Raw genomic sequence first — 23,390 nt, forward strand, 5'->3', positions numbered from 1 at the left:
TACAATGGCCGCCATCACATCAAACAATCAGCACAAGGCGTGGCACCTGAGACACTGTTTTATAAGAATACCTACGTAGGCGCACCCCGTCAGGCACACCACTTCTTACGTGGAATATTACTAGGTAGCCCAGATACGCTTATTTCATCCTCCCCCCCTGTCCTCCCTGTAATGCAACACACCCTCTCTTCACGCGACCGCCAAGGCAATCATATCCGTCGAATCATACGCAACCGTATATGCAAGGGGTAAACCAGCCATCACACACACAGAAGCATCTTCACTCAAACCATACTCAATGCTCGCCGTCGGTAGCCAATAATCACAAGCAAAACACAACATGACGCTCTCGAGTCAGAAAACAAGTCAAACATCTAAGTGGAAGATTATATGACAGAATGCATAAACGTACAAAAGCAGGCAAAGTACATGTTTGGCATAAAAGGGAAGAAAAGAAGAGCCAAACATGCATTGCGCTCTTCAATGAAACACACACAGTCCGACGAAAAACGCCAAAGCTGTCGTGCTATGATATGAGATTAATTTGCATCCCAGATGCCCTCCTACCATCTCCTTCTTTTATACTCCCCTTCTCAAGACCAAAAGCTCCGACCGGCAGGCGACTCGTAGCTCCGGTACCACTAAGAGAGCTTCTTCTGCCAGCCGACCCAGCTGCGAGAGACCACGCGCCAGATCTTGACCTCACCGCTCCGCAGGTCATCTAGCTTGTAGCTCTCTTGCTTCACCTTCTTGCCGTCTCTGCCTTGCTCCCAAGCCCTCACCTTCTTCTTGGTGCCATCCCACTCGGCGACGATGCCGACGTGGTCTGGCTTGCCAACCTCGCTGGTGTACTTGGCATGCATGGGCCCGTGCTTCCCTTGGAACTTGGCGTTGCGGATGGTGATGATGTCGCCGGGGCGGATGACATCGTGCTGCTGGGTGGAAGCATTGGCCATGTTGGCGTAGACGAGGGCACCGTACGATCTAGTGCTAATAGGCAGCAGGGCATCCTCTAGCGGTCGAATCATTTCCAAAACAAAGCTCGCCGCGGTACCGTCGCCGACGACTTGATCCTTCTTGGCACTGGCAGATGCAATGATGCGTCGTCCAAAAGTGTCATGGGCCTCCTCCATCTGGTCTTGTCGCATCGCCTTGGGAGGACCCTCGTGTCGTTGCTCTAGCTCGACATTTGAGGGGTCGTAGGGATCGTAGCGGGCCGTAAGAATCGTCTGCGAGTAATCTTGGAACAGGATGAAGGTTTCTCTACTGATAATCGTCTTCTCGCCTTGATTCGTTGTGGTTGACTCATCGCACTCAAAGTAAATGTCCTTTCTGCCCTGGAGGACGGGAGGGACCTGGTTCGACTGCTTCCACCAACCGCTTTGCACAGCCAAATCAATATCTCCCGCGATAAAGCCAGAGTCCATCGACGGGCGGTGGTGATCAATTGATCTCCTGGGAGCGCTGAGACTGGGCCTAGGCATGTCTGCAGAGGTTCGCGGGCGCGCACCAATCGGAGGCGGGACCCTTCGATCAGGCGGCGAAACGGCTCTGGACTCTTCGAATGAGAGAGCAGTCGGCTCTTCTACAATCGGAGATTCCGCAGCATCCTGTGGTTTAGGCGCAGTCGCATTGGAGATGAACAGAGCATCGTGGCTCTCCTCCGACGTAGGAGAGGCCAGCTTAGGCGGAGGGGCCGGAGGCGGCAGGATCGGAACGGATCGCGATAGATCGTTAGATCTCCTCGGGAGAGGCGGAGACTGAGGCACGGGTGGAGGAGGTGCTCTCGGCGTCGAGGCACTCGGGATCGGAGGGGGCGCGTCCGGCGGCACATCGGTGAATGGCGACTGAAGGCTGCTCTCTTCCAGGCTAGACTCTTGATCATTCGCCGCCAAGGCATCCTTGTGAGGAACAGACGAGGCAATATCCGTATCATAGTCACCTTCATACTCCGTCGCCTCCCCAATCTCCTCCCCGGCCTGCGGAGGCCTAGTCGGCGAGGCAACTCCAAATTCGGCCGTAGGTCGTCGAATTGGTGCACTGGGTGGTGGAGGCGGTGGTGGGCGAGATGTAACCGCAGCAAGCATGGACGCAGCTCCCGGTACAGGAGGTGGGGGTCTGCTAGCACGCTTGCTGGTAGGAGAGGTTGGCGAGAACGCACCGGGCCGGGGCGGCGATTGCGGAGGAAGCGATGCCTCGAACGACTGAGCGGGTGGTTGGATCGGAGATCTCAACACAGAAGCCGCCGACTCATCGCCCTCACGGGCCCCATTGGAGAGTTCATCGTCAGATTCGGATCCCTCTGTAGCTGTGCTGATAGCAGCGGCAGCTGGGGGAGGAGGTGGGGGCGAACGAGCTGGACAGCAATGCGAGATTAGCATGTCAACTATCTGCAGGTAGGCTATTAGGTTCACATACCTCCAGCAGGAACGGGAGGGGGGGGCGGCCGAGCTTTGCAAATGTCAGTATCATATGCACTATCATGGTGCCATCATGGTGCAGGGGCCATGTCTAGACATACTCGCTGAGGGAACGGGAGGGGCAGAGAAGTCTTCTTGGGGTACAGGCGGTGGTGCTCTGTGTTCGGCAGAGGCTACCGAGAGTTAGCAAGCAAAGCCGAGATGATGAAATGTTTCATGTCCATAGACGCTTACCTTCTTCAGGTTGCGAGGAGGCGGCCGCAACAGGGGTAGCATCTCCCTCTTCGGACTTCTGTGCTTGTTCAGCCTCTGGCTCATCAGTCTTTCCTGTCTCTACGGCGGGCTTAACTGGAAGGCCCATGCCCGGGAGTGCCATCATGGTGGGAACAGGAGGAGCGCGCGGTGGTGGAGTGACATCCTCTTCCCGCGTGACGGCAGACTTTGTGGGCGGCTTGGGTGTCTTTTTCTTCGGGAGACCACCTCCCAGCGGCGGCGCTGGGGCACCAAACATGCCGTGGAAACCCATTCCACCGCTCATCTTGGCCATGCGTGCCCGCAGCTCCTCTCTGCGCTTGACTTCCGGGTCAATTTCTTCCTCCTCTTCCTCCTCCTCCTCCTCCTCCTCTTCGTCTTCCCTCACTGTTTCCTCTGTCACTGGCTGTTCTACGTCAGCAGCGGGAACAGCGGGAGCAGCTGGAGCAGCTGGAGCAGCAGAAGAAAGTCGTCGCGAGGCAGCGTCATCAGCTTCCACTTCTGCAGCTGCACCATTAGCAGCCTCCTCGGCAGCAGTCTCCGTCGCACTAGGTTCGGGCGGGGCTCGGGGTGGTAGGGGAGCCGGCTCAGAAGGAGTGGCTTCCAGCGAGGCCCTCGGGGCAGCCTCATCGGTGGATTTTCGTTCGGGCGCCTCAGACCCTTCGGCTGCCTCAGGAGGAACAGAAGCTTGCGAATCCACGCGCTTCTTAGGTGGCGGCGGCTTCTTCGGCTTCTCCTTCTTGGACAATGCGTCAGCATGGCGTTGTGCCTGCTCCATCTGCTGCTTCTGGAGAAGAGCAATGCGCTCCTTGAGGCTGGTGGGTTTGGGCTGGTCTTCTTCATCCTCTTTCTGAGCTTCGGGAGCAATCAGGCCGGCCTTCTCAGCTTGTCCCTGGGTCTCGGCCACCTGCTCCTTGATCTCGGGATCTTCTTCTCGTCGGTAGACTCTGGCCGCGGGGGCCTCGCGAGGAGGAGGAACGAATGCATTTCGGCTCGGGGGCGGGGCCACGAATGGCTTCTTGATAAAGCCCGATGATCCAGCGCCGCTGAGGCCGCTGGGCTTAAAGGGCGCAATGGGGGGTGCGGCTGACTTGTTGAACGCTGCAATGCGGTCTTTAAAGGAGCTGGGCTTCTCGGACACCGGCGGAGGGGCGACCTTGGGTTTCGGAGCACCGGCAGCTGAAGCAGTCGAGGCGGGAGCGTCAGCAGGCTTGGGCGAGGTTGGCAGAGGCACGGGGACTGGCGCAGGAGCTGCTGCTGGCGGGGGTACCGGAGCGGCAGCAGGCGCGGGCGCGGGCACGGGCACAGGAGCGGCAGCGGGAGCGGGAGGCTCTGCCGGCTGGGTATGCTTGACGGGCTCCGCGACTCGTTTCGGGGACAGCTCTGAGGCCACGTCTCCGGGCGGCGGTGTCGATCGCGCAGCCGCGTCGTCGGCGGGAGCCTCCGGAGGGGGAGCAGCGGGAGCAGCGGCGGCGTCGGGCTCCTGCTTCTGCTTCCTCACGGGTCGCGGGGGCGCCACGGGCTCGAACTTCTCGACAAAGTTGCGGGGGAAGATGCCCTCCCTCTTGACGCCGGCGTCGTCGACGTACTCGCCGCCGTACCAGTCGGCGTCATCCTCGTCCGTGACGGCAATGACCTGGCCGGCGGGGAAGTTGAGGTCGTCCTCGTGCGGCGACGAGTACTCGTACAGCGCCTTGACGCGGAACAGGGCGGCCATTGCGGGTGGTCGTTACGGGCGGCGGCAGTTGCTGGACTCCAGCCCAGAACAGCTTTCCAGGGCGGGTTGGAGGCTTTGAAGGAGGAGGAGGTTGTCGTCGCCTGTGGGGGCGCTAGAGAAGCCGTTCCCTTGGTCAGCCGGTGAGTGGCTGTGGTAAAACGTGGGGAGGCACTGGGTGAGGGGGATGGCCGTCGCGTAATCGCTGGCCAAGCGGCGGTTTCAGCCCACGACGCAGACGAGCAGCGAGTCTGGAGCTGGCGAGCCTCGGTGTGCGGCAGAAACAAAGCAAACGGGGACGAGGGGGCAAAGGATGGATGGAAAACGGCGCAAGAGAGGCTGTGAGACGCGGTGGATCTCTGGCTTGCAGTGCTTTTGCTGAGTGTGAGCGTGAGTGTGTGTGAGAGCGAGTCGAAGTGTCGACGTCAGCGCACCATGACAATGACAGGCGGCGGCCACAGGGCAATGATGAGGACGATGTCTCAAGTAGCAGTACGTGGAGGACCGCCCGGATGTGCTAACGGGTACGTGGACGGTGGCGGAGCGGCCAGACAGTGGTTGCAGCAAAAAGGGTCAATGGTTTGTCGCCTCAGGTACCGGTACCGAGGATGTGCCGCATTCGTCACTTGGGCGGCTGTGGAAGCTGGCAGGCGGCTGTCCATTCAGCGAGAAGACGCCTTGGTACCTTGGACAAACAAACCGGCAGACAAGACTTGACAGGTGCTTTTCTATCGAGTCTTCAAATATCTACAGCACAAAGTAATCATATCCGTGATGGAGCTTCTTAAACGCCTCCAGGCTGCAGTGGAGCGATGTTACAGGCAATCCGGCGCATCTGAACCTGGCCCTGCACAACACGAAACGTGCTAGGCCAGGTATGCGAGATCACATTTCTATTTCCATCGCCATGCGGTCAATGCAAGGGGATTGCCCTTGGTTTCTGATTCTGAAGCCTCCAATTCTCGGCACCACCTTGGCAACTCGCAGCATTGAATCTGACAAAACAACGAACCGACAAGTGATACAAACCAGCTCCTCGGACCTCCGCACTCCAACGCCAGCGACACAGCACAGCCTTCCTCTGCCCTCGCGCCCGCGGCTGTGGCACATGTACACGCACACAATGTAAGGCCTTCCATGTTCCATCGCTTCCGTTTGGCATTTCACATTCGGACAAAGGCGATGCATGCTCCTGACCAGGCTCCCCTTGCGCAACTCCAATCGCCTTACACAACCAAGACAAGACAAGCACCTCACTTTAACGCCCATTTGCCCGTCCATCATAGTATCGTCCCCAACGTTGCGCCACCGGGTCCATGTTTTCACCCGGCCGAGGCGCCACAGGCAGAAACCCCTCCAGCTCTCCTGTAATCTGTAAGCAATCTTCTGACAGGCAGAAGCGCGCTCCATAGAAGCAAGGCACGGCAGCAGCTTTTGGCTTCCATCCGAGTGGGGCCGCAGCTCCAACTGCCGCCAAGGCTGGATTCCAAAGGTTTGCCTTTTTCTGCACCACCACAACGCTTCTAGATTCTTCAACGAACAACGTCCATATCCAGTGCCTAGGTAACTAGACAATCCGAGGCACGCAAAGAATCGCACGCAGAGACGGTTTCTAGGCATCCCATGGCGAATCAATCCGGCAGGCCCAAGGGCATCCTCAAAGACTCCATCACGCCCTCCGGCGACTCCAAGCAAACCGCACGCGAAATCGCCATCCACCACGCCACCCTCCTGCAGCACCGCAAAGACCTCGAAAGCCAGATCCTCGACAGCGTCATCCTCCTGTCAGAATACCCCCTCGTCAGAGAAGCCCCCTACAGCTCTGCGAATCCAGCCCCGTCCGACGTCTCAGACTTCAAGGCCAACGTGCGACTCTTCCAGCCTTCAGATTACGATGACCTCATCGAGGAGCGCAACGTAAACGATCTCTGCGGCTACACGCTGTGCGCAAGACCAAGGCGCCAGACGGGCGGCGGCGGGGAGTGGAAGCTCACGAGCAGCGGCGAGATTGTCAAGCGCAAGGAGCTTGAGAAGTGGTGCTCTCAGATATGTGCGCGCAGAGCCCTCTTTGTCAAGGTCCAGCTGAACGAGACGGCTGCCTGGGAACGAGCTGGAATTCCCGACATCCAGATTGATCTCTTGGATGAGGACAAGTCTACGGAGACAGAGGCCGATCGGACTGCGCGCAAGCTTGGTGAGCTCAAGCTCGACGACCAGCGGCAGGCTGCGCGAGACTCGGCTGCTTTGGCGATGGAACGAGGAGTTAATGGCATCACCTCTTCCATGGACAAGGTCAAGATTACGCTCAAGGAGAAGGACGTCACGGCGCCTTCGGAAATGGCTTCACAGGTCGGAAATGCCAATACAGAGGACCATTTACTTATTGACGGTCATAAAGCAAAGATACCTGAGGAGGAGATGAAGGATTCGGAATGAAGAGTCCGGTGGAATCGACAGGGCAGCATGAAATGGGCGTTGGGTTGTTATTTTCATCAAGGCTTTAGCATATGTTGAGGACCGAAAAAGGTACGTGGTTTAGGCGCGATAATACCCATAGGCAATCTGGCCCGGTTGGATATCCTCGCCCAATGCCATATGCAAGCCGGTTTGCTGGGACAATCGGACAAAGAGCGGATAGCAAATCCGGCTCCATGCAATCCTGCATTCAGTCACATGCACACAAGAGCGTGACGAAAAGGGACGGTTCTTGGCAATCAAGCGTCATCTCGAAATTAATCAGAGAATCGGCGACACCTTGTGGGGTAGAAGATCTTTCTTTTGTGCGAGATCTATGCACTTGCTACCATCCTGAGACGCCAACCTGCAAAATGTTGCAAAACCAGAGACCCAATTTCCCACAAAAAAAGAAAAAGCTTTTTAGTCGCGGCGAGGGCGGTCGCCGAATCGTCGCTGGCCACGCTCGGGAGCCTGAGCCTGGGAAACGGGGATGACGTTGGTGGGGATGGAGTCGAACTACACAGATACGGTCAGTTATACAATTCCTGTCTGCCTGGATAATGTTCCGAGTATTCGAGGTCGGGGGAGAACATACGCCGAGGTGCTTGAGCAGGTCCTTGGTCTCGTTGTCGACGTCCAGCTGGCCAGCCTCGGAGAAGTCGAGAGCGGAGACCTCGGGGACGAACTGGTCCTTGCGCTCACGCTCCTCTTCCTGAAGCTTGAAGGAGATACCACGGACGGGTCCTCGCTGAATGCGCTTCATCAAGTGGGTGGTGTAACCGGCAATCTGTATTCCCAATCTCACCGTTAGCCACACGTCTTCCCTTTTTTCTTTTCCCCTTGTTTCTTCGCCGGTTCCAAAAGTCGAGAATTCGGCCATCAAGTGCTGATGTGGTATTGTCTGACCTTGTTGCGCAGGCGCTTGGAAGCAATGATGGCAATCTCATCGCAGATGCGCTTGTTGGTCTCGAAGTCGAGGGTCAGGCGGGGGTAGTACCGCTCAATGATGACCTTGGCGGACTTCTTGACGGTCTTGGTACGAACGCGACCCATTTTGACGGTATTGGCGTGGTGGTAGTGAGGACTGGTGGTAGTGAGTGAAGCGTTGCGGAATTCCTATCCCAGGAAAACTTGGTGGTTGAGCAGCCGTGGTGGGGTTGGGAGCCGAACTGATTAGGGCTCGGATAGTCTGCACGTGAGCTGCCACGTGAGTGTCCTTGCAGCGCAATGACGGACTGTGTGTAGCTGTGCACTAGCTATTCCACGTTAGCGCCGTTGTATGATCGAGCTATTCCATTTTCAGATGATTCTGAAGATGTAAGTTGGGAGATCAAAGGAGACACTCAAACTCATCAAGCGTTTTAAACCCACGTCATGTTGTGCTGCTTTATATAAACGATACACGGGTAGAATTGATAGCAATTTCTTAATATACAGCGACAGGCAATCTTCAATGCAGCCCATCTTTTCTATCCGTCGCGCTCGTAAGCGCCAACCCTCTTTCGCCCTGACTCCTAACCCTCTCATGACTTATCAAAGCGGGACGACTCCCCCAGAACCTCGTCAGCGACACGGTTCAGACGAGCCTCATCTGATACGCGGGTTGGCTGCTGGCTCGCCGGTTCACTGGGAACATAGCTCTTCGTCGGGCCGTCGTGATAAATCTCAGTAAGGCCTCTGCTCTCCCTCGCGATGACCTGGGCCTCGGGGCCCGTCTCCCGGAGCTGCAAGACGACCTTGCCGCTGGGATCAACAGTGGCGGTCGCAGCCTCAACGTAGGCCTTGGCACCACCAAATGTTGTGGTGTCGAGATGCATGATGCCGTTGAGAACACCCTTGTTAACGGACATTCTACCGATGCCGTACGTCCTCGGGTTGAACTCGTTGTCTCCGGAGGGAGCGTCAGCGACGAAACCGCCAACGCCCAACTTGGGAGGGATAGGACCGGATCGGGGGTACACCACTCGGGCCAATGCAGGCGTTCTCTTGGCCTGGGGCCCGTAGACAGGGTGGTTCTCCATGAATGAGCTGGTCCGCAGGTAGCTGATACCGGCCGAGGGGTGGCTCGGGGGCGGGCCAGATTTGCCATAGGGGCTGTCGGGAGCAAGACTGTCCCGGTCTGCCCAGAAGGCGTGAATGATTCCGACGGGCTGTCCCAGGGGTGCCAGGTCGAGGAATTTGGAGACGAGCGCATACAACGTCACTCGGTCGTTGCGCAATGCGCGCAGGTAGTCTGTGAACTGCGCCTCCGTGATATCTCGCACCTCGAATTTTGGAGGAGCCGGCTTACCAGCCTCCAGCGCAGCCTTATTCTGGTTTGTCGTGATGTCGTCCGCCAGCTTCTCCTTGAGAAGTGCTCGGAAGTGTGCTCTCTTGGGGCGGACCTTCTTGTTCAGGTACTCGACAAACTCTCCCTCCGTCATCCTCGCAAGCCAAGGGCCCTGGAACTTCCATCTCCGGTCGTCTCCCCGGCCGCCCTTGAAGTCTGTGAAATCCATATCCTCCTCAAAGACCGACTTGTGCCACAGCTCCGACCGTGTTGAAGAGGACTGTGACTTCTTGTCGGTGTTGAACGGCACGGACATGGCCACCCGCAGTTCCTGGAACTTCTCTAATGACAGCGAATGGTCGGCCGCGGAAGCAAAGTTGGTGACGTTCTCAACAGTGTCCACCTGCTTGACTCGGATGTAGGGCGTCGAGGTGGCCATGGTCGACTTGAGAGGGAACGGGCGCTTGAGGCCCCAGTCGCCCTTCTCTCGTGATGCCAGCGGCGAGGTGAGGGACTGGTGCTGCGGATACGGTCTCGTCATTGTCGCGGACTTGTGATCGCCGATATGGAGGTTCGTCGACGGCGGTTCGGGGAGCGGCTTGGGGATGGAGAACATGCGCGACGTCCTCAGCAGCGCCCCCCCGGGCGACACGGCTCTGCCCGACATTGTGACTGTCGAAGCTCGTGAGGAAGCGCAATGGCCTGGCCAGGGTCGATGCCAATCATACGAATGGGCCGACTTGGATGCAAATTCTCGTTGCTGGAGTTGAGCGCTGCTTCCAATTGCCGGAGTTGTTCCGGCCAGAGTCCCCTCGCTGTGGCGGGGTGTGGCGCATGGTCCCCAAATGCCCCGCCAAACTTCTTGCAGTTCCAGGGTAAGGTACGCACCTTGTCGAGTAGGAAATTCCCCCAGACAGAGGATCAGAAAGTCACTGTGAGAAGAGGCAGACTCACGCTTCCAGGCCCAAACCAGGGGCTTCCAAGGATCACACGGGGGGATAATGCTGATGACAAAAAGGATGGCGTCCAACATTTACTCAGCTCCTGCTCTCACCTTCGAACTGGTGGCCAAATGCTCAGTCAGTTTCATCCCTCAAAAACACTTTGAGTCTTCATGTGACTCCATACTGACTGAGACCCTTCCAAGCCAGACAACTCGAGCTCGCGCCTCCATCCTCACACTCCCTCATGGCCCCGTTCAGCTACCAGTCTTCATGCCTGTGGCCACCCAGGCTTCTCTTAAGGGCATCACTCCCGAACAGTTGGAAGATACTGGCTGTCGCCTCTGCCTGAACAACACCTATCATCTGGGTTTGAAGCCCGGCCAGGAGGTTCTTGATGCCGTTGGTGGTGCTCACAAGCTGCAAGGATGGAATCACAATCTTTTGACAGATAGTGGAGGGTAAGTTCAGTCGAGCTCTTGGCTTGAAAACATCGGTAGCTGACATGCCATGACAGCTTCCAGATGGTCAGCCTGCTGAAACTCGCTACCATCACAGAGGAAGGCGTCCGCTTCCTGAGTCCTCACGACGGCTCACCCATGCTCCTCACCCCAGAACACTCAATAGACCTGCAAAACACAATAGGCAGCGATATCATGATGCAGCTCGACGACGTCCTGGTGACCACCTCACCAGACAAAGCCCGGATGCGAGAGGCCATGGAGCGCAGCGTACGATGGCTCGACAGGTGCATCGCCGCGCACAAGAATCCGGATAGACAGAATCTGTTCTGCATTATCCAGGGAGGACTGGACCTTGAGATGCGGCGAGAGTGCTGCGAGGAAATGCTCGCTAGAGATACCCCTGGCATTGCGATAGGCGGGCTCAGCGGAGGAGAAGCCAAGGCAGACTACTGCCGCGTTGTCGAGACATGTACGGCCCTGCTGCCCGATCTCAAGCCTCGGTACGTCATGGGCATCGGCTACCCAGAAGACCTGATCGTCAGCGTCGCTCTCGGAGCAGACATGTTCGACTGCGTCTGGCCGACAAGGACAGCCCGGTTCGGAAACGCCATTACCAAGCGCGGCGTCCTCAACATCCGCAACTCAAAGTACGCTACCGACTTTGGGCCCATCGAGCCTGGCTGTGGTTGCATGTGTTGCAGGGAGGGCGAGGACGGGATGGGCGTCACGAGGGCTTACGTTCACCACAACGCTTCCAAGGAGACTGTGGCGGCGCATCTGCTTACGATTCACAATGTTTGGTATCAGCTGCAGCTGATGAGGGAGATTCGACAGGCGATTATTGAGGATAGATTTCCCGCGTATATACGCGAGTTCTTCGCGGGACTTTACGAGGATAAGTCGCGATACCCTCAGTGGGCTGTGGACGCACTCAAAGTGGTCGGTGTTGACTTGACAACATAGCCATAGAATCTCATGAAATCGTTACAAGCGGTTTCCATATTTGCCCTTTTTGATGTGTTCGGCGGTTATATAGATGGATGCAGACTAGGTCACATTATACCCAGCATGGTCTCCCCCCTTTGACGTACTCGCAGTGGAAGCAATCGTGGTATCAACAGCGACACTCCCAAGGCCCTCCCTAAGCTCACGTCCATTTCGTCATTAATCCTTTCATTTCAATTTCCATAGCCATCATTTACACCATCGCAACAAAGCCAGCCACCGCAAGCACACCAGCCGCCAGGCCAATACGAGCAGTCGGCGCCGCATTGCCCGACGTCGTAGTCGCAGCCTGAGTCACAGTCACAGTAACTGGACCCCCTGTAGTAGTCGAGCTGCCCGGCTCATCCGTCGCGGTAGGACTTGAGGAAGCGGTCGTCGGGATGGTACAGACGTCGCTGAAGTGGTCGCAGTAGGTAGCAAACGTTTTGGCCACTACACATCATGTCAGCCGTTGAAACGATACGTCCACATAGAGATAGGAGGTTTTGGTGGTGAACGAACCACTGTAAGCGGTTTCGGGCTCCCCTTTGCCCATGGTAACAGCCCAGTCCCGACAAGTCCTCGCATACGTCTCGATCTCATCGGTCCATGTAACGTGATAGCCATCCAACGCAGTACGGCAGCTATTTTTGTGTATACCGTCAGTTCAAGCCCTTTCGCAATACGAGAACCTGGGTCAAATCATACCAATAGCAGTAAGCCTGCTCTCCCAGCGGCAGATCCGTAAAAGCAGGCGTCGCTTTCGTACACTCCTCGAAAATGCCCACCATCTGGATACACGCAGTAGCAAGCGTAATCACAGGAGACGTAGCCGTGCCAGAAGCCGTCCTCGAAGCACTTCCCGATGCCCCGGTTGCGGAAGCCCTGGTGGACTCAACGGTCGATCCCTCTGCCGTCACGCGCGATGTTTCTTCCGGTACGCTGCTCGGGGAGGAGGCCGGCGAGGGGGTGGACTTGGAAGGAGAGGACTGGATGCTCGAGGATTGGAACGTAGCGGATGATATGGGGGGCTCTCCGGTGGCTGTTGCGCCGGGTTGGCCGCGGCAGACTTCGGGGGAGCCTCCGCAGACGGTATAGAGATAGTCGTAGGCTAGACAGTGAAGATGCCGTTAGAACCCACATATACCAGACATCAGGTGGTCGCTGCGAGGAGGATGCCCCATTGAAGCATTGCTATAGTCGGCAAATGGTTACGAGTACACACCGGAGATCTGCGAGCCCAGCTGGGGCGCCTCGGAGCTGAGATAGTCGGCGCAAGTGCTGTAGACGGGAGCCACATCCGTCGTCCCAACGCAACAAGCACACGCTGCCAGCTTGAGCGGATTCGCAGTCGACAGACCCTCGGAGCCTCCCGCCTCCGCGACGCAGCCCGCTACAAAGGATGCCGCGACGGTGCAGACCTGGTAGCCCTTGTCGTTGGGGTCGATGGCTTTCACAACCTCGTCGTAGTTGATGAGAGGCAGCGTCATGTGCTGCGCGGCTACGTGGACGCCGCTGGCTAGTATGGGGATGAGGAGAGTGGCGAGAGACATGGCGAAAGAACTGGCGGACTGGAACGAGACAGAAACAAGACGAAGCAATGCTGGGAACTGGGTATCACACAGAGCAGATAATGGGAGAGCGGCGAGGAGGGAGAGCTTTTTGTTTACTTGTACGATGAACCACCACAGAGCTCCTACAGCTGAACATGCAGCAGAGCCGCCATTTTTCTCAACGACAGCTTGCAATCCTAGCGCCGCCCCGTTCGCAATAAACAGCCATCACAATCACGGGGACGAGGCAAGATGGGCAAAGCGAGGCGCAGGAAGACGGGGACCATTATGCAGCCTAAGCGACGCGAAACAGCAGCAAGCAGTTAGACAGGGAGTGAGGGGGGAGGATTGCCTCTGTGAGCTCTTGAGCTTTGTGTCTCTCTCCGCTTGCTTTTTGTTGAGGCGCGGCCAATGGCGGTGCGGGTTTGTGGTGCGGCTGAGGATGTAGCCAAGGATTTGAGCGCTGGGCTAGTCGCGGGACGGCTCGGAGGTGGTTGGTGAGAAGGACTGCAAGGTTGAATTGCTGGGAGGAGGAGGGATGGTACGATGATGATTGATGTCGGGAAGAGGAGTGGTTGTTGTGATGTGGTTTTGTGTTGGTGATGCTGGAGACGACGGTGTTGCGATGATAGAGAAGCATATTTAGGTGGTGGTGATAGTGTATGTAAGTGGAAGATGGAGCCGCCATCTTCGTAGGTGGCAGACTTGAGTGACGGAATGTGCCTCGACCTGAGCCGACTTTGGGCTAATGCCAGGCCTTGACCAGCGAGTAGCGGGATGCGCTGTGAGCACATGCATGAGGCGCTATTGACTTGGCAGTCGGGGTGGCTTTCCGTGGGCTCAGTGGCGATGGTTGGGACGATGAGAATGAGGCTGCGCGCGAGTAGATGTACGACTTCGGCTTTGTTTTCGTTCCGAGAAAATGTTCGGGCAGCGAGTTGGTTGAGCTGTTTTGAGCAGTCTGATGCTGCCTGCTTGCGTACCCAAGGCGCTAGGTGAATTAAAACACACGAGGACCGAGATGCCCGACAATGGATGGCATGTTTCTGCCTGTGTAACCCTCCAAAGTTGAAGTGAATTAATCTCGCAACATTGCTCAATTCTTCCAGTCGTTTGCGTCCCAATTCATGGACCGCCATCACACGCTCTCACCGGGCTCGCCGGCCAGTGTTGTACAATAAGCGGACCTTGGGCATAGATTCCTGCAACTTTGGCCTGAATGGCCTCTTCCAGTGCAAAGCAATGAATGAGCATCCAGCATCAAGACAAGTGTTACCCTATAGAGGGTTGCGTCCAGTACCACCTCAAGACAAGCGCATCCAGCAGACGCCGATTTGCTTGCTGAAATGACTCACATGAACCTGCCTCAAGGTTGGCATTGTTGCATCTCTTTGCGTCTGCAACGTCTGGAAGTCTGTATGGAAGACAACACACATAATATACGTTACCTCAATGCTTCTCTTCCTCTTCCATGAGTCAAGAGACAAGCACCATGGATGTCAAGATCGAGTGCTGGCGTTGTTACCCCAGATGTAGCTTAAAACGGAGACAGCAAGGCGGGGACCGCTAATCAAATCGACCCCTTTCTGCACTCCATTCTCTTGCCTTGGGCTCCGTATTTCGTGCCAACTTTCCACAAGGGCGAGGTGAAAGGAGGTTATTTTTAGGTGACAGTGTGATATGGCCGGAAATTTCCATGTGACAGAGGGGATATTACCTCGTTATTACCTCGTACTGCCTCGCTCGTTGTGATGGAGCTCTCTTGGAATTTGTAATCGACATCCATCCTGAAGTAGGTACTCAGTCCCTTGCTTCCTGAATCCTGATCGTCACACGCTGTCTGAAGTCTGAAGCCTGAAGCCATGAGATGGATCATACGGAATATCGCTCAACTGACAGTCTGCACCATTCGTCGGATATGGGCTCCCGGCCCTTGTTCTGCTAGCCGACTGTGCTAGTAGACTAAGGCGAGGCAAGGTAGTAGCAATCTCTTGGGGGCAATCGCTTGCAGCCGTTAATCGGAGGCGGCGGTTCCTGGTGTCATGCACCTCCGCCGACTCCATCCAACTCGCCCGGCCGCGATGCTGCTCAATCGGACGCCGTCGGGCTGTCCATGGGATGCGACGCTGACGACCGGCTACAAATAAGACGAGAGCAATACCCAGAAGCCTCTGCTGTCATTCGGCCACGTACAAGATGTATTCCTGCCTGGAGGTCCACCGCTGCAAGACGCCCGCAGCGGCAGAGGATGGAAGATACGAGCGTCCAACAGTCGCCCGTCCAGATGCCTTTGAGTGGTCGAGTCGACGGTTTTGCTGATGTCATGACATGCGGCATCCACTGCGCCAGGCAGCATCAGCGTCTTTGAGTGGCCTCGACTGTGGCCTGCATGTGTCGATGCATGGAGTATCAAGTATCACGGAGCCACCAAGAGCGATCTTGGCCATTCAATCCGGCTGGGGAAGCCGGCGTAAACGGAGTATGCACACACAGAGACTGCAAGCAAGGAGAAGCAATTCTACACAGCAGCGAAGACGTTGCCTTCGGAAGCCAAACTGCTGCTCCCTTGCCTCTGCCTGGGAAGAGACAGAGAAACACCAGACAGCCGGGAAGATGCGCGTGAGAAACAGCGCCGCCGCTGTGGTGCCCGACCAAGGCCGACAGAGCAAGGCAGCCCAGTGGCAGCGCCCGACCGATCAGCCGGCTTATCACAGTGACGTGAATGAAGCTGGATTGAACTGATTGAACTTGACTGCTCCAATGCCACACCCCCCTTATGTCTGGCCCGGCACGTGATTTCTTGGGGGGGCAAAGACAAGATGGAAATTAGGGGAAGCGAAGCGGCTATGACGATGGTGACGAGTGAAATTACATGCTCCGTTCGGCCATGTCATTAAACGCCCCGAGCCACAGGCGGCCGGAGCAGCGTGCCAGCCTGAGTCTGAGCCTGAACCTGAACCTGAACAAAACAACAACAGGCCGAACCGAGTCAAAAAAACAACTCAAGCAGCGAGAATCAGTCATCGCGAACGCCGTCGTGAGCCCATCGTCGCACGGCATCGCGCAAACAGACGGCCATCGCAGACCATCGCAGGGCATCGCAGCGCTGCACAGTGGAAGGCATCAAATCGCAGGCTGCATTGATCTCGCACGCTCCACCCACACCAGCTCACAGACGCATACGCATACGCATCTTCAACCGCAGCGGCATCTTCACAATACGTACACACTGAGACACGGACGCAGACGCAGACACAGACATCGGCCAGACACTCGACGCACTCAGACACACGCACACGCTTCCTCGGAGTGTTCCAGGCGCACATCTCCTCCGAACGCATGTCGCCTCGCTGCAACCCCCCGACTGAGCCGGTCTTGTAAGTCGCCCAGATGGCGTCTCCGCCCAATACTGAGCCGCCACGGCGTGCAGCAGCAGCAGCAACCTCCTGTTCCAACTCCAGCTCCGGCTCCAGCTCCAGGGACGAGGGCGCAGGCCTATCGCAGTCACTCAGCCAGCTGTCACTCGGCCAGCGTGGCCCGCGATCTCCCGGCCTCTCGCCATCGCCAGCGCCCTCGACGCCTCAGACGCCCTTAAATCCCCCCAGCCATACCTCTCCCTCTGCCTCTCCCTCTGCCTCTGCCCGCGCTCCCTCCCTCAGTCCCTCAGGCAGAGACTCGCGAGCTGCAACCCCCACCCTCGTCCGCAAAGCCTCAATGAACTCCCTGCACTCGGCCAGTGGCCTCGGCTCTTCGCGGCCTCTATCCAGGCGCTCCAGCCTGGGGCAGGCTGTGTCACCGGGCCTGAGGGCGTCGTTTGGCAATCCGGAGCCCGAGTGGCGGCCCCCGGTGACGCCCAGCTCGGTGGCGAGCGGCCACTTCAAGGACGAGCTCGAGGCCCATCACGGCCCCGTGTCCACGCTCTACACCGAGACAGTTGTCGTCCTCAACGATGCCGTCTACGGCCACCGCTTCTCGCGCCCACGCACCCCCAAGAGCGCCCTCAACACCATTGTCGAGCGCCCCGAGCGGATCAAGGCCAGCGTCCTCGGTGTCTCTGCGGCCTATGTTCGTCTCGGTGAGCGTCACAGCGACGGCGCGCTGCCCATCTTGCCCAAGAGCAATGTTCATATGCTGCCCAGCATCCCCTTTCGCATCCACAAGACGGACCGGAGGCTGTCACTGCTGTCCCCTGCCGTCACCAACGTACATGGCACCAAATGGATGGAAGAGTTCAAGATGATGTGTGAGTCAGCCGAGGCGATCTTGGCTCGTGGAGGAAAGGAGTTGCAGAGGCCGTCCATGACCCGAGGCCCCGACCACGCTGCTCCCGAAACGCTGCACGAGGGCGACTTGTACCTCTGCAATGAGTCGCTGGAGGCCATCGAGGGTGCTCTGGGTGCAGTGTGCGAGGGCGTGGATGCCGTATTCTCTGCTGGGCCCCGACGTGCCTTTGTTGCCGTTCGGCCTCCGGGACATCATTGCTCTGCCAACCTCCCGTCAGGCTTCTGCTGGGTCAACAATGTCCATGTGGGAATCATGCATGGGATCCTCAACCATGGCCTCACGCATGCCGCCATCATCGACTTTGACTTGCACCACGGAGATGGCTCCCAGGCCATTGCCTGGGCGCACAACTCTCGGTCCATGGCCGCCACCAAGAACCATGCTGCCTGGAAGAAGACGTCCATCGGCTACTTCAGCTTGCACGACATCAACTCTTATCCCTGCGAAGCTGGCGACGATGACAAGATCAAGAATGCAAGTGTCTGCATCGAGAATGCGCATGGACAGAACATCTGGAACGCCCACCTCCAGCCGTGGAAGACAATCGAGGAGTTTTGGGATCTCTATGAGACCAAATACTCAATACTACTGGACAAGGCACGCAGCTACCTGAGAGGTCAAGCGGAAAAGCTACAAGAGGCAGGCGTCAATCCGCGAGCCGTCATCTTCCTGTCTGCTGGCTTTGACGCAAGCGAGTGGGAGAGCGCAGGGATGCAGCGCCACAAGGTCAACGTTCCCACCGAGTTCTACGCACGCCTCACCCAAGACGTTGTCCGCCTTGCCGCAGAGGAGGGCCTCTGCGTCGACGGCCGCATCGTTAGTGTCCTGGAGGGCGGCTACAGCAACCGAGCACTGACTTCCGGCATCATCAGCCATCTCAGCGGTCTCGTGGGGAAGCAGAACGTGCCGCACCGGAGCCGCCTTTCTTTCCCGCAGGGTGCCTTTGCCGAGGAAGATGACCACATCCCGCACTCCCCAGCTTCCATCAACCCCTACGACTCCTCGTGGTGGTCTGCTGGCGAGCTGGAGAAGCTGGAAGCCACAGTAGCACTCCCTGATATCACGCCGAAGAAGCCGCGTACGGTTGCGCCCCCGACTTACTGTACGCCGACGCAGGCTTCTACGGCCAGGGCTGTAGATCCTCTTAGGATGCGGCGAAGCATGTCGACCCTGGTCAACAGGTCAACAGTCTCCAGCCGCTCTCCATCTCCCTCGCCCCCTGAGATTCCATGGACGATTGCCGCCAGCGAGCTTTCGAAGCTCCTCATCCCACGAGATCGCCAAACCGACAGCTGCACTTTTGAGGAATTGAACGCCGATGCGGCACGGGTACGCCGAGACGGGCGGTCTGCTGGCACTCCGGAACTCGAGCGATCAACATCAAGGATGTCGCTTCGCGACCGCAAGCCTAGGGCCATCGACCCCATCCAGGAGGAGAACCAGTCTCGGCAGACGAGGGACCGAAGCAAGACTATGGCCACACTTGCGGCAGAAAAGGTAAGCATCAATGGTTTCATCTTTCATCATCCTTCATTGAACGGCAACTGATATGAGCTGCTAGGCGACCGCTCGCGGACAGACGCCGCAACCCATTATCGGCATGCCTCCGAAGAAGACAAACCGACGACTTACCGCGTCGTCGGCTGTTCCCACCCAACGCAGCGCCTCTCGTGCCGCAGCAGCTCATGGGGAACTGCCGCTTCGGCCTTCAACCTCTGCGGGGCCTATCGCCGGGAGGCCTCTCTCAGTTGCAGGGAATCACGCCGCCCAGAGCTCTGGCCCTACTGGAAGAGTCACCGTCAGAAGATCGCGGCCCACCTCGTCGAGCGGCGAAGCTGCCCTTCGGTCGCCCATGCTTGAAGCCGGAAAGGAAGCTCTTGCAGAAGGAACTACGGCACCTGCAGTATCAAGGCTGGACGCTACTATTGACGACATGGATAAGATCACCAAAGGCATCAAGAAGATCAAGATCAACCTAATCACCCAGTCGCAGAAGGAGGCCCGGGAGAAGGCCCGTCTTGAAGCTGAAGCGGCAGCGGCAGCGGCAGCCGCCACTTCATCTGGAGAGCTGCGTCCCTCGTCTGCCAGCACCAACAGATCGGTAGAGTCGGGCGGCCTCAAGACACCAAACAGCAGCGTCGGCCGCAGGTCGACTATCAACGCCACGTCTCCGGATGGTAATATGCCCGCGCTGTCGACTGCCTCTGAGAGCAGCCTGTCGACACCCAACTTGGAGCACTTTACGCCACGCACAGTTTCTCCCGAAGCAAGACAGGCCGTTCCGAACGTGAGTTCGCCTCGCTCGGCGAAGGCAATGGATGAGGCCCATGAGTTTCTCCAGTACCAGCCTGAAGGGCCACCCCCGGTGACCATTTCGTCCCAGGAGCCGCTCAAGTGGCTTCCCCCGTCACTCCCGGCCGGCCCTCCGGCTGTCCAGCCCGGCCTCGTGAAGAAGAGCAGCACGCTCTTCCAGTATGGCGGCAGCGGCACCATTCCTTTCGCTAAGCAGCCGGCCAACCGCAGCCCGTCCCCTCAAAAGGTGCAGAGGAAGCCCAGCGGCCCTATCCGGGGCACTCTTCCGCCTAAGAAATAGACGGCTGATACGAGAATGCAAAACGGAGATGTCTTTAGATTTCTTATGGATTATCGGATTGGATGGTATGGAACACGGAATGGCTAGGAGTTTTTTTTTTGCTTTGCCCGCCTTGGCTTGCGTCGACTTTCTCCTTTGTGCTTTTTAGCGATTGCTTGAGCTCGTTTTCTCCCTTTTCTTGGTCTGAGACCACCTGTTTTTCTAGCTTGTACACCTCTTGTCAAATTACCAGCCTTTGAATGCTGGGCTGCTCTCATTCAGATGATACCCGTTTCTAAACAAAGAAAAAAAAATCTTGTCGGAAGCTATTTATTCTACTTTATTATAGCAACAATTGTATGTTTTGGTAGATGCTATCTATCAAGTATCCTGCTATACCATAAGTCCCTTCCCCTACCACGAGTTTCCAAAGCAGCATGATATTCCCCAGTTTATCATAGCTTGTCGCACCCTCTATAGCCCTATATCATGATGAGACACGCACAAGGGCCTCATGAAAAGTGCTGCCGAAACTCCTTGAGAGACACGGCCACGTCATTGAGCGTCGCCCTCGCGGCCTCTCCCGCCTCCGGATGGTTCTGCCGCTGGAAGGTCCAGACGTGCTCGACGCCGAGGCTCTCGAGGAACGTCAGGCCGCGGCTGTAATTCGTAGCAACCTGCGCGATGCCGTGGCTGTCGTCGGACATTGTGAATTTGCCGCCGAGTTGAAGCCATTTCTACACATTCCCACGGTCAGCCCCATTTCTGTAGGAGTGTGAACGTAGGGGGCATGAAGATTTACCTCTGAAATGATGCGGCCGGGATAAGGCTCATCAAGACCCTTTCTCAACGCCGCGGTATTACACTCAAGCCACGCCCCAATCTCCCTCGCATACTCCAGATTCCGACAAATCTTTTCCCACACACCAGCCCACAGCCTAGGATCCCTCCCCGGCTCCTCGCTCAACAGACGAATCAAATCAAAGTGTCCCACGATGCGCGGCTTCAGCGCCTTGAGCATGTCATACTGCAAATCGTAGTAATCCTCGAAAAGCTGCTCCTCGGAATGGTTTGCCGTGGCGGCGACGGCGGCGGCGTAGGTGGGCTTGTCGTAGTCGATGGGGATGCCGTGGACGTGGTGCACGGAGCCGATGAAGTAGTCGAGGAGGGGGGAGGAGGTGAAGAGGGAGATGACGTGGGAGGTGTAGGAGGGGCGGATGAATTCTGCTTCGAAGGCGATGAGGATGTGGATTTGGGGGGCGTAGAGGAGTTGGAGGCGGCGGGCTTCGAGGAGGTAGGATGTGTGGAGGTGGGGGAGGGTTTGGAGGGAAGTTTGGGGGTCGGAGAGCTGGTTTGGATGTTAGTTTTGAGATTGATTGTGTGAATGAATGATTGTGTGAGGGTGAGTTGGTGATGGAGATGAGTTGTAAGGTGTTGAGTCGAGGACTGAGTGACTCGTTTACATGTGAATATGTGGTGTGGAGGGGGTTGATGAAATGCTGTGCAACAGAAGATGTGAAAGTATCTCTTAAGAGACCGGGAGAGAAGATACAGGTGTAAATCAAGAAAGCATGCGACACACCTCTTCAGGATACAGATCCCGCTCCTCATAGCGAGGCATATGCTCCGTAAGCCCCATGGTCTTATATCCAAGAGAAATGGCATGCAGGACAATGTCTTCGAGCTGGTCGACGGCATGGCCAGGGCAGAACTGGCCCGAGTGGGAATGCATTGTAAAGGCCATTGTGACTGAGCTGCACCTATTCGGTATATATGTAAATCGAAAAAAAAAAAAGAGTAGGATTATGAGAAGGATGCTGAGTCGTGGAGGGAAGATGGGATAGATCTCAATGACGGCGGATTATGCTCTATTTTTTTTCCTGTTAGCTGCGAGATCGCTGGGACCAGACCGGAGACGGGAGGCCCACACTTTCTTCGTCTTGGGACGGATTTGGCCGTTTTGGGGTCTGTGAGATGAAGCTGGGACATGATTGGTTGACTGGTGAGAAGTGATGTTGACTGGGTCAAGAGGCCACTCAGCTGTATATACAGTATACTAGTATGCTGGCAACGAGTAACGAAAATAAGCTCTGCAAACATAGAAGATACAGATTATCGAGTGATTGTTGTTGAAGCTCTCCTAAAGCTGCCATGCAGTTGAATCCAATTCAGTCGTGCAATCAAAGCACCAGCCACATATGCATCACATCACCAGCCACAGCCTCCGGTGTGGCACGTGGCTGCCAAGGCAGATTTCCATCGATAGGACAGCGCTTCTGATTGGCCACTAGTACTTTATCTCTTGGCAGGGACCTTTTTGAGAGCTCCTTGAACGGGAAAGACCCACTTCTTGTCGACAGCGGAATTAAGCTTCAATGTGGGAAGGAGCAGCCAGTGCTTAGAGTTATCCGAGCTTTCTCAGAACCTTGATCAGCATCTCGTAACCTTTTCCCCCCTTCTTCTTCATCAGCATCGTCGTCATCGTCGCCGATTTGAGGGAGCTTGAATAGGCTCTCGACTGCTTCTGAGCACTGCTGCCTGCATATACAACTACGTGCAGCAAAGTCGAAGCTCGCGGGCCACAGTCGGCGCTTTGATGCCATACGACGACAACAGAGGATTCTCAATGATCACGTCGAATCATGCATAGCCGTCTGACTCTGCAGGAAGCAGACTGAGAGGGAGGTCAAGTGCGCCTTGATGGCACTTGTCGTGTGTCGCTCTGTTCCTGGAGCGAGTCTAATCTGTCAAACCGCCATGAAAATGTGTCTGTTCTGTCAGTCGACGTTCCTGGTCTGAGCATCTCGTGCATATGACCGCGCACCTCCGCTTGGGGTTGAAGCCGAAAATTGCGGGCTTTCACTGACATCTCGGGACACCGGCAACGGCTGCGCGACGCCAAGCTCGACTCGATTAGCTGCGCCAACATGGGGGACGGGCCTATTCCGCGCTGGGTGTCTGCGGCTCGGTGGCATGGCCGGGGTCTGTTGAGGCTTGTCGTGATGCTGTCACAGAAGAAGATGGGAACATTCACGTCAAGTGCGCGTCAACTACCGAGCACGACTGCCATTCGAAATCATCCATCACCTCAGTCGCTTGTCCCTCATCGTCGTCTGTTGAATGCTTGCAAAAGGTCCGTGAAGTGGTGGGGAAGCGCTTAGCATCCAATATTCTGCAGGCTGAATTGGGCCCTTGCTCTCCCAAACTGCAGCTGGACATGGACGCCAAACCCAATGTGACGAGCCTCCAATCAGCGCCCTGTCCCGGACAGAAAAAGTTGGTGTGCTTCGTCCGCTCTGTTCTGTCAGGCGGGGAATCTCGTGTGCATTGGCAGGCCGTCGAGAATGCCTCGTCCATGTCAGGACACGAATGAGGCGGCGACATGTGCACGACCCCTGCGAGCAATCAATGGCCCGCTCCAAGCACACGATGCTACTCCGGAGTGGTATTAGATGCTCTCGGGGCAACCCTTCCCCACGA

General features: G+C 56.8%; 9 protein-coding genes across 9 annotated transcripts; 3 read left to right on the top strand and 6 right to left on the bottom strand.

Annotated features, from left to right (window-relative positions):
* Positions 1-641: 641 nt before the first annotated feature.
* On the bottom strand, positions 642-4,389 carry CCMA1212_006720 (uncharacterized protein; the record flags this gene model as incomplete). Its single annotated transcript, XM_073703923.1, has 4 exons — positions 642-2,356; positions 2,419-2,451; positions 2,522-2,593; positions 2,655-4,389. 4 exons carry the CDS (start codon positions 4,387-4,389, stop codon positions 642-644), a joined length of 3,555 nt encoding a protein of 1,184 aa, XP_073557308.1.
* A 1,620-nt stretch (positions 4,390-6,009) lies between these two features.
* On the top strand, positions 6,010-6,822 carry CCMA1212_006721 (uncharacterized protein; the record flags this gene model as incomplete). Its single annotated transcript, XM_073703924.1, has 1 exon — positions 6,010-6,822. The coding sequence occupies one exon, from the start codon at positions 6,010-6,012 to the stop codon at positions 6,820-6,822; it is 813 nt and encodes a 270-aa protein (XP_073557307.1).
* A 441-nt stretch (positions 6,823-7,263) lies between these two features.
* On the bottom strand, positions 7,264-7,896 carry CCMA1212_006722 (uncharacterized protein; the record flags this gene model as incomplete). The annotated part of the gene is made up of 3 exons (XM_073703925.1): positions 7,264-7,359; positions 7,439-7,630; positions 7,750-7,896. 3 exons carry the CDS (start codon positions 7,894-7,896, stop codon positions 7,264-7,266), a joined length of 435 nt encoding a protein of 144 aa, XP_073557306.1.
* Positions 7,897-8,366: 470 nt separating this feature from the next.
* Positions 8,367-9,779, bottom strand: CCMA1212_006723 (uncharacterized protein; the record flags this gene model as incomplete). Its single annotated transcript, XM_073703926.1, has 1 exon — positions 8,367-9,779. One exon carries the CDS (start codon positions 9,777-9,779, stop codon positions 8,367-8,369), a length of 1,413 nt encoding a protein of 470 aa, XP_073557305.1.
* A 234-nt stretch (positions 9,780-10,013) lies between these two features.
* Positions 10,014-11,480, top strand: CCMA1212_006724 (uncharacterized protein; the record flags this gene model as incomplete). Its single annotated transcript, XM_073703927.1, has 3 exons — positions 10,014-10,191; positions 10,264-10,514; positions 10,571-11,480. The coding sequence occupies exons 1-3, from the start codon at positions 10,114-10,116 to the stop codon at positions 11,478-11,480; spliced, it is 1,239 nt and encodes a 412-aa protein (XP_073557312.1). The 5' UTR covers positions 10,014-10,113.
* Positions 11,481-11,715: 235 nt separating this feature from the next.
* On the bottom strand, positions 11,716-13,054 carry CCMA1212_006725 (uncharacterized protein; the record flags this gene model as incomplete). Its single annotated transcript, XM_073703928.1, has 4 exons — positions 11,716-11,954; positions 12,024-12,145; positions 12,210-12,612; positions 12,727-13,054. The coding sequence occupies 4 exons, from the start codon at positions 13,052-13,054 to the stop codon at positions 11,716-11,718; spliced, it is 1,092 nt and encodes a 363-aa protein (XP_073557311.1).
* Positions 13,055-13,349: 295 nt separating this feature from the next.
* On the bottom strand, positions 13,350-13,742 carry CCMA1212_006726 (uncharacterized protein; the record flags this gene model as incomplete). The annotated part of the gene is made up of 1 exon (XM_073703929.1): positions 13,350-13,742. One exon carries the CDS (start codon positions 13,740-13,742, stop codon positions 13,350-13,352), a length of 393 nt encoding a protein of 130 aa, XP_073557310.1.
* Positions 13,743-15,941: 2,199 nt separating this feature from the next.
* CCMA1212_006727 (Histone deacetylase HOS3) lies at positions 15,942-19,931 on the top strand (the record flags this gene model as incomplete). Its single annotated transcript, XM_073703930.1, is given in 4 exon segments — positions 15,942-16,276; positions 16,324-16,426; positions 16,445-18,835; positions 18,900-19,931. 4 exon segments carry the CDS (start codon positions 15,942-15,944, stop codon positions 19,929-19,931), a joined length of 3,861 nt encoding a protein of 1,286 aa, XP_073557309.1.
* Positions 19,932-20,422: 491 nt separating this feature from the next.
* CCMA1212_006728 (uncharacterized protein) lies at positions 20,423-21,654 on the bottom strand (the record flags this gene model as incomplete). The annotated part of the gene is made up of 3 exons (XM_073703931.1): positions 20,423-20,647; positions 20,713-21,258; positions 21,493-21,654. The coding sequence occupies 3 exons, from the start codon at positions 21,652-21,654 to the stop codon at positions 20,423-20,425; spliced, it is 933 nt and encodes a 310-aa protein (XP_073557304.1).
* Between the last annotated feature and the right edge of the window lie 1,736 nt (positions 21,655-23,390).

Source organism: Trichoderma ghanense (genome assembly GCF_004382785.1).
Source record: "Trichoderma ghanense strain CCMA-1212 chromosome Unknown scaffold_8, whole genome shotgun sequence".
Classification (NCBI taxonomy): Eukaryota; Fungi; Ascomycota; class Sordariomycetes; order Hypocreales; family Hypocreaceae; genus Trichoderma; species Trichoderma ghanense.